Source organism: Diabrotica virgifera, chromosome 6, assembly GCF_917563875.1.
Source record: "Diabrotica virgifera virgifera chromosome 6, PGI_DIABVI_V3a".
NCBI lineage: Eukaryota > Metazoa > Arthropoda > Insecta > Coleoptera > Chrysomelidae > Diabrotica > Diabrotica virgifera.
This window is the reverse complement of record NC_065448.1, coordinates 230,368,248-230,378,190: the sequence shown is the minus strand read 5'-3', so window position 1 is coordinate 230,378,190 and position 9,943 is coordinate 230,368,248. Positions and strand designations below refer to the sequence as shown.

The 9,943-nt window shown below is 32.9% G+C and overlaps 1 protein-coding gene across 1 annotated transcript; it reads right to left on the bottom strand.

Moving 5' to 3' along the window:
• Positions 1-598: 598 nt before the first annotated feature.
• On the bottom strand, positions 599-1,231 carry LOC126886318 (general transcription factor II-I repeat domain-containing protein 2A-like). The gene has a single exon (XM_050653192.1). The coding sequence runs from the start codon at positions 1,229-1,231 to the stop codon at positions 599-601; it is 633 nt and encodes a 210-aa protein (XP_050509149.1).
• Positions 1,232-9,943: the final 8,712 nt, after the last annotated feature.

Genomic DNA, 9,943 nt, shown 5'->3' with positions numbered 1-9,943 from the left:
TCATTCATGCAGACATCGACAAAAGACAGGCAGTTGGTATCAGGATGATGATGGGAGCAACCGCTTAATTCACGATTCGGGGAGTAACGGGGCCGCCAGCGATTCATTAATTCTGAACCGCTACACGATTTGGCTTTAACCCAGTACGTTAAAGCCCGGTCCTTGCCGGATCATTTCTCCAGGTCGAACTAGTTGAAGTTTCAGATCAGTTCTCCATAGAGCCCGTAGAGTTATTGCCAGATCAGTAGTCCAGCTTCAACTAACTTTCTGTTACCTCTATCACTATTTTATACAATACGGCGTGGGACGGCGTGAATTCGATGCACTAGCGAGCCGAATGCTAGTGCTAGAGCAGGGGTGTCCAACTTGCAATGCCTCAAGGGCCAAAACTAAAACCTTTGATGTTGTCGCGGGCCATATAATAATTTTGTTACAAGTAATAACAAAATAAAGTGAGGTATAAAAATAATTAAAACAAAAAAGAGTATTATTTCTTTTATTGCTCAACAACTACATTTTTTTATAAACGGAAAATTTATTGATCACTTTCCAATAATCAAGACAAACATTGCAAAAGCAACGAAAAAGATGTATCCAATTAGTGTGAGGACTGTGGTCGATCGGCTTCATCCACCAATGAAGAAATGTCCACCTCCATTTCAGTTGTAGACAGTCTCATAAGATGACGTAAGGAAGAATCGGTAAGGTTGCTTCTGTTTTTGTTTTTTATGTATTTCATGGAGGAAAAGGCACTTTCACATGTATATGTGCTTCCGAACATTGACGTCATGTTCAGTCCAAAATCTCGCAGGTTTGGGAATTTCTCCTTTGACAGTAGTTTAAAAAATTTAGGTCCCTTTTCTTGTCTGGTGATTAGGAACATGTCTGCTTGAAGATCACATAACTCAAGCTGTAAGTTGGGTGGTTGATCATCAATGGTTGCTCCAAGAGGGTTATTATAAAGTAGTACACTGCTTCTGAGACTTTCAATTTCTTCAAATCTTGTATTGAATTCATCAATAACTTGTTCAATTTGTGAAATGCAGGATGAAAACTCAATATTTTCCTCACCGTTGAATTCTTCTGCTATTTGCAGACAGCTAAGGAAGTGTGTCAGTTTGTTCTTTTCCAAAGCACGTTTAAACACGTTCAGCTTATTCCGGAATCCGTTTATCATTCCGATCAAATCTGAAACCGTCTGGTTTCTTCCTTGAAGACACAAGTTTAACATGTTAAGATGACTAGTCAGATCTGTTATAAAAGTTAACTGTCTTAAGAATTCTGGATCCTTAAACTTCTCTTCCAGTTCAGTTGTGTCAGATAAAACGTATTTGTTGAGGAATGCAGGGATTTCCTTTCTTATGGCAAAAAATCGTTCCATGCACTTTCCTGCACTCAGCCACCTTACATGGTTGTACATTAGCAAGTCTCCATACTCAGCCTCTGTTTCCACTAAAAACTGCTTAAGTTGCCTGTGTAAAAGAGATCGATTTCCACCTCTAATCATATTTATAATCTTAATCACGGTTTGGAAAACTTGATCTTCCTTGAATGATTTTCCACATAAAGCTCCCTGATGTATAATACAATGAATTATTGGGCAAGTGACACCATTCTCTCGAAGCAGACCCACTAATCCAATTTTTTTACCTGTCATTGATTGGGCCCCGTCTGTTGCTATGGCTGAACATTTATCAAAGCCTCCAATTCTGTCAACTATTTTCTTCACAGCCTCATAGATGTATTTTCCTTTTGTTGTTCCATAAAGAGGACAAATATCAAATAACTCCTCTTTACTGGTAAAATCATCAAAAGTAGTGCGCACAAATATTAACAGCTGACTAACATCGGTTTGATCAGTGCTTTCATCCAAACAAAGTGAGAAATATGAACTTTTCTTAACCAGGCTAAGCATAGATTTTTCTACTTGCTCACCCATAGCAACAATCCTTCTTTGTATGGTTTGATGTGAAAGTGGCACTGATTCAAATTTCTCCGCCATTTAAAATCACCGAAAGCTTTGGTCATTTCAACAGCACATTTTTTTATCAAATTGATATAGCTAAAGGTTTTTTGCCTTTGCCAACTCAAGCCACACGGCATAAGATGCATGCAAAGAATGCGTTTGAGAGTGTAATATTTTACTGAACATACCAGTTTGGTGTTTAAGCTTTTTCTTCAAATCTGCAACTAGGGACTACTAGACTACTAGACTCTGCAACTAGACTTTCATTTGTGTACGTAGCATACTTATTTTTATGCACTCTTGTGTAATGTCTTCTCACGTTATATTCTTTAGGCACTGAAACGACATTCATGCACACTAAGCACTGCAACTTTCCATTATTGTTAGCAATCAAGTAATCACTCTTCCAACTTTCTTTGTAAATTCTGTTCTCACTATCAATTTTCCGTTTTACTGGATTTACACTCATTATTGTATAAGAGGAATCAAGACAAATAACTAATCAAGTTCACTGTTCACTAGCAACGTAATAGATTAGCCGACTAGCCTACGTGTAAGTAGCACACTGGCACGATGGCGGCTGGCGACGGATGGTAAGCAGTGGGAGGTGTGGCCTGCGTGAACTGTGATGCGCAGTAATCAGTGCAGTTCTCACAGTGGTGGAGGACGATTGTGTTCGTTACACGTCCGCGAAGCGGCACGCGGTACAGTACTTGTGATGAAAAAACACTGCTAAACCATAAAATATAAATTAAAAAATCTTTTTTCACAGTGGCAACATTTAAAGAAAATATATGCTTTTTGAAAATTTTACGTGGGCCACAACTGACAACTGAAAACAAACTGACCTACTAATCACACTTGGACGCTGAAAGGTTAAAACAATGTGAACAGTGAACAACTTACATATTAAACTCGAATAACGTATTGCATCTGACAGTTAAATTAGCAGTCAGCTAAATGAAACCAAGCTGATCAAAATCGCTCAAAGCTACATAGGTTGGATGTGCAAGTTTTCTGAAATTCAAACAATAGCTTTTATTATTTAATTGCTCCGAATTCTGTTTTACTAATCAATACAGCTTGAATACCTTTATCGACAAAACCGTGTGTGCATTTTGTTCAAAAGCATTAAATATATTAAATTACTGTTTAGCCTGGAATCTGACAAATATAATGATATGATTGGCGCACGATAACAATGCCAGTTCCCGTTGCGGAAGTAAACAAATCCGGTATAAATTTTATTCCATTTAGGTGTACTAATAAAGGCCGTTAGACACTTTTATAACCCTGCTATCATACCAAACAATCAAACATTTATAAGCTCACTCTAGCTGCTAATTTCGATGCAAATCGATGACAATTTGGATTTATGTAAATTTTCGTTTTGCTGCTTTGTCGTTGTTTTACTGTTTTGCCAGATCGGTAGGTATACCAATTTATTTTGCATTGACTTTCTTTAATGCTGTGTAGATATTCTACTTCTTTCTGAAACAGTGTAAAATTGAGTCTGTTATTAGAAACTTATGTAAATAAGTAAAACTAATAAGTAGACTTAGGCAAATATGCAAATAAAAAAGTATGAAATATGCGCATAAATATGCAGTATTTTATGCAAAAATATGCAGTATTTTATGCAAAATATGCATATTTATCTAGAAGATATGCATGTAATAAAAAATATTTACAATATTTTTCTATTTACAAAAATATTTACAATATTATAAATACATAACGTATACAATTATTTTAACATATAAATATTATTTTGGATTGTGGTAACAACAGATTATCAAATGATGTTCAAAATTTTCTAATAAATACTTATGGCTTCTATCTGAATACATTTATTTGTAAATAGAAAAACTTCTTTCGACATCAACTGATGTAACTGGGCCATTTTTCAAATTTACTATAATATATGGTTCTAAATTAAGTGGTTCGGGAAATGTCCCAGCTAGTACTTGAACCACTTCAGAAAAAACCTGGTAGCCACTATTTTTTCCATAGTTACTTTAAATTTTTGAAAAATTTGCTTTCCAATAGTACCTTTAACGTTTTGACACAACGACTCAAATTCTATTATTAAAACTGTACTCTCTAACAATGATAATTTCGAGGATTCTAATTGGGTTATAGTTTTCTGGACAAAACTCTAATTTGATTTTATGAATGACAGTTGCTGTTGGAGGATGTTATTTTGGAAGGCTTGCTTAGCTTCCAATAAAGATTAGCAACTATCATCCGTTAAAAGGTTAATTATTTGTTTTTAAATCAACAAAATGAGCAGCATAGAAATAAGCTGCTTCCAACCATGTTCCCCAGCCTGTTAAAATGGGTTGCGGTGGCAGTGGAACAGCAGGAAGCATATCTCTGTAACATTGTATTCTTACAGGTTATTTCAGGAATACCTCTTTGACGCTCGCTATTAAACTGTTAACTAGTGGAAATTTTTTTCTTACTTCCTCCGTAACTCTGTTTATTCCAAACGCTAAACAAGTGACATGTGTTAAGTTTTGATAAAATATTTTTAAATTTTGTCCTGCTATCACCACATATGGTGCGGCATCAGATAAAATAAGCAATAATTTATTATTAGGCACAGCAGCAGGAAGAAAAAGTTTGCTAATGCTTCTTTTAAAAACCGTGATATTGTTAGAGCGTTGGTTTTTTCCACTTGCTTACAGGAAATTAAATACGATTTAGGAAAGGTTTCATAGCTAAGTACACCAATCAATAAGTGCACAATGTATCTTCCTGACGAGTCAGTGGTCTCGTCCACACATTATGTAAAAGTAATTATTACCTATATCGGCTTTTATGTTGTGGATAACTGAGGAATATAACAAATTGACATTATTTCTCTTTAGAGTTTATTCACTGGGAATGTTTTTTGCAATATTTTTTTAAAAAAGAACTAAAATTTTCATTAGATAATTTTGAAAGCGGTATATTAGAAGATACTAATGCACGACACAAGTCTTCGTTAAAAGTTTCTTGTTTGGTTTGTTTTTTAGAATTAGACTGAAAGCACTTAGACACTGAAGGTTGATATTTTTCACCGGATGTGGTTTTTACTTTTTTAGCTAACTGTTTCGCGGTTCTGATATGCTGATCTATTTGATTTTTTTTTCAGATGAAATCTAAAAAAGAATATAAATTAATATTCTATAGTTGTACCCAATTTTTAAATTTAAGATTGTAGAAATAAACTAAACATGAACCGTTTTTGGATGACAATTAAAATATTTAAATTAAATTAAATAAAAATCGGTGTAGTAATCTTGAAAATGTCAAGAAATGACTGTGCTAGAAGGAAGAACCCCCAAATATTTACAAGAGGCTCTTGGTATTTTCTATTTACATTTAAAAAAAAATACTGTAAGCGCATAAATTGAAAGCATTTAATTAATTAATTGCAATATATGATATGTTTTGGTTTTTAGCAAAACTAAAGCAAACTATACTATTGTTGGAAAAAAAATGTTAGCGACCTTTCAGTAGACTATTGAATGATTTGAATTTTAAATGGGTATCCTATTTTTTATCGCAAGGAGTTTAAATAATGGTTGAAAAAAATACATCGATTTATTGCGAACTAGCCTTGTGTTAGTACTTTTCTTAAACATAATTTCCAATTTTAAAATCTTTGTTTGTACCACCTTGTAAATTTTTAAAATAAAATAAAAAATAATACATATGTTCTTACGGTTTTGCCACAACATGAGCAATAAACTTTACCCATATCCCTAGATAGCTCTTTGTGAGGTTTTATCCTAAATGAAACATTGCTTATTTTCGGCATTTTCAAAGCACAATAATTATTTACAATTAGAAATACAATACACGTTTTTTACGCCTCCAATTTTACAATAAAAGTGAAATCAAGTGAAACTGACCGTCTAAATAAAAATTTTTACCTAGAGACATAAACTGGCAAACACAAACCCTTAAATCCAGGACAAAACGTGACAAAACTATAAGCCGCTGTCTTTTATTAGTCACTATGCCAAGAACTAAATACCAAGTGATTATAAAACAAAATTTAATATTGGCATTTTCATGCTATCTATAAGTTTGGTTGTAAAAATATAAAGTTAACACCAAATTTTCAAATTATATGCACTTTATGCTCACTTTTATAAAAATATGCAAAATATGACATTTTTGCTTTTTTTATGCATTATAAATGCAAAATATGCAATTTGCATATTTGTCTAATAATAATAATACTAATAAGTCTTTTGAGCCTTTTTCTTCTTGTTTAGTATCTGTTTTGTTTATATTTAAATACCTCTATTCCCCCGTCTAGTTTGACTTTTTTATAGATGGTCATTTTTTTAATAGTATATCATTTAGTGGTATCAAGCATATACATAAGAAATAACGATTACAGGAGTCTAATAAAAATAAAACGTAATGAGGGTAAAAAATAAAATCATAAAGTTGTTCTTTTTGCTTTGAAACAGCATCAAAAACGAAATAAAAGAAATAAAGAGGAATGGTATGAAAGAATGAAATTCCGAGATAACATCCTTACCATCATCTATTTACCATTTTTCTCCTGTATCTACTGAATATTTGACCTGCATTACCAATCCCTTAATTAAAGAAAAAAGGGATTTTTCCAGGAATGGCTGACTACAAGTGATTAACCAGACAGAAATCAATAGAGGACGCAAATTTATAATTAAATAAAAAAGAAATAAATACCAGAAAAAAACAATTTTGTCAAAAAAGCTCAAAGAAACTTCAGACAGAATACGAATAAAAGGGTAAGGATAGAACCAACACAAATGGAGGAATAAGTAAAATATTTCTCAGGATGGAAAAACACGGCGTAAATAACATCTACCACTCTTATAAAACTACTCAGAACCGGTTATAGCCAATAAAGGACTTCGACAAGGAATAATCCTGGCAAATGAAGCACTAGTCTAGAAATTAACGAAGGAAAAACAAAATATCTACTCTGTCCTAGAAGAGAAGATGGCAGGACGAGAGAAGTCAAGATCTAAAGCTCTACTCTTTTTTTTTTTTTAGAGTTCAACAATTTAAATATTTGAGATCAATTGCGAAGGGCAGAAATAAGACAAGTAAAGAAGTAACGGAGCGAATGCTAACAAGAAAAAAATACTGAAGATCATAGCCTAACGAAAGGCAAGGACTTATCCAGAAATACAAAGCTGAAAATATACAGAGTTGCAATCAGACCAGTACCTAGTTACATACGAAGCTGAGACAATGTGCCTCACAAAAAAAATAAAAAATTACTAGTCCACAGTACATCTAGTCCAGTCAGGTTAGACGAATAACAGGCCTAACCTTGCATTAAGAGCTGCCCCAAATTTTATTTTTCTAATCTTTAGGGAGGGTCAATATTAGTATAAATTTAAAATCTCGACTGAACTCCACCGTTGCGTTAGGCGTCATCTTGATTTTAAACGAGAACTGTTTTTGCTCAATATCTCCGCCATTTTAAATTTTTTGACAAAAAGTCTAGAAACTGAAATTGTTGAAAATAAGATTTTATATGATTTCATTAATTATAATTTTTTTTGTGCGGTCGATATTTTCCGAGTTATGAGGGGAAAATAGTGAGAGTTGGAGCATAATTATTGAATTATTGAATTATCTAATTTATTATTAGTTTTACCACAAATATGTACCTATACAAAAATTAAGAGAATTAAATTCTACACAATTTTGATCTCTTTCATTTTTTTGCTAAAATTAATATTTAAGGTAGTACGTATGCTGTAATGGCGCGAGCGTAAAACCGGATTGATTTTATAGCAATGGTTTTTGTTCAATATCTACGCCATTTTCAACTAAAACTGTTCAAAATAAAATTTCCTACAATTTCTTTTAACAATTTTTTTCATGCCGTTGATATTTTCCGATTTACATGGGAAAATAGTAAAAAGTGGTGGGGGAAGCATAATTATTGAATTGAATTTTGTTTCCGAGCTGCCCCAAATTTTATAATTCTATCCTTTAGCAGAGATCAATAGTAGTGTCAATTTAAAATCTCGACTGAATTCCGCGGTTGCATTAGCCGCCATATTGATTTTAAATCAGAACTGTTGTTGCTTAATATCTCCGCCTTTTTCAACTTTTCAACCTAAATGGTGGGAAAGAAAATTGTTGGAAATGCAATTTCCTACAATTTCTTTGGCACAATTTTTTTATACGATCAATAGTCTCCGAGTTAAGGGGGAAAATAATGGAAGCGGAGGGGAAGCATAATTATTGAATTGTCCCATTTATTATTAAATTTACGACATAATTGTACATAAACAAAAATAAAGAGAATTATATTTTATACAATTTTTGAAACTTCCAATGAAACATCAACCAAACTAAGTATATAAAAGACATAAAAAACATTATATGCATTAAGTTCACTTAATTTTATTAACTAGCGGGTTTGATTGGTTGATTTTGTCTGACGATATTTTAAGTTTTATGTCAGCTAATATATCGTGATGTTTCAACAATTTTTTTTTTAATTTTGGACCCTGTTGGGGGGAATTTTCCCATTTCCCCCTTGTAGACCCGCCACTGGTTCTCTCGAAAAATTGTAGTAAATCGTAATTGCAACAATTTCAGTTCTTACACTTTTTGTCGAAAAGTTGAAAATGGCGGAGATATTGAACAAAATCAATCAGGTCTTACGCTCGCACCTTTACCACATACGTACTACCTTAAATATTGATTTTATCAATAAAATATACGGCATAAAAATTATACAAAATTTAATCCTCTTCATTTTTGTATAGGTATATATTTGTTGTAAAACTAATAATACACGAGATAATTCAATAATTCAATAATTTTCAACTGTCACTATTTTCTCCTCATAACTCGAAAAATGTCGACCGCACGAAAAAAATTGTAATAAATGAAACTATAGAAAATCGCATTTTCAACAATTTCAGTTTGTATACTTTTTGTCAAAAAATTGAAAATGGCGGAGATATTGAGCAAAAACGGTTCTCGTTTAAAATCAAGATGGCGGCTAACGCAACGGCGGAATTCAGTCGAGATTTTAAATTTCTACTAATACTGACCCTCCCTAAAGATTAGAAAAATAAAATTTGGGGCAGCTCCTAATGCAAGGTCAAATGCTATCCCGACTGGGCTAATCGTCGTTTTTGGAACATGATTACAAAGTCTTAAAATGGTCTTAATTGCTTCATTTCCACGAGGCCACTTTCTGAATAATTTTAGAGTGCAGGTTGGACGCGTTTCCGCGTCCCGCATCCTTATCATATTTACGTTGTTGGACTACGGAAAGGCGGCTGCAAATTTGTCGGACAAGAGATAGACAATCTTTACTAATTAAAAATAAGTATTTCAAATTGAAAATTAAGAGTTTTGTAATAACAAAACTACCGCGCTAGAGTGGCATCTTGCAGGTGTCGGACTCTACGACTTTGTTATTACAAAACTTTTTATTTTCAATAAAAATGTAGGCGAGGAGATTGTACCTTGAACCGGATTTTTTCAAAGCTCAATTATTTTTAAGTTTTTAAATTTGAAAGAAAATTTTTTGGACTTACTTGTAGTTTACACACCATAGTATACTATACAGGGTGAGTCATGAGGAACTGTACATACTCCTACCTTGCATAGAGGCCCCTATGGGGAATAACAAATGACCATTAAAAAGTGTCTGCTCCCATTGTTTAATAATATACAGGGCGAGTTTCGCATTTTGACAGAAACTTGTATTCGTCATAATTTTTGAACGGTCAGATCGATGTGTCGCTTATTTTGGTCAATCGTTACACTATTACCACCTAATCAACTGATTTAGTCAAACTAGAAAAAAATCAGGTCCGGCTTTAAAAAATTAATTCGTTTTGGTCTTAGAAAAAATTTCACCTTGTATACGCCTTTTGAAAACTCTAATATGAATTTTACAAATATCAAAAAAATCAAATTTGACTATGAATTAAAAGTTTGGTA

Bases quoted from the DNA above. Each gene is read 5' to 3' on its own strand.
- LOC126886318 (XM_050653192.1), bottom strand. From the start codon at position 1,231: ATGTTAAACTTGTGTCTTCAAGGAAGAAACCAGACGGTTTCAGATTTG.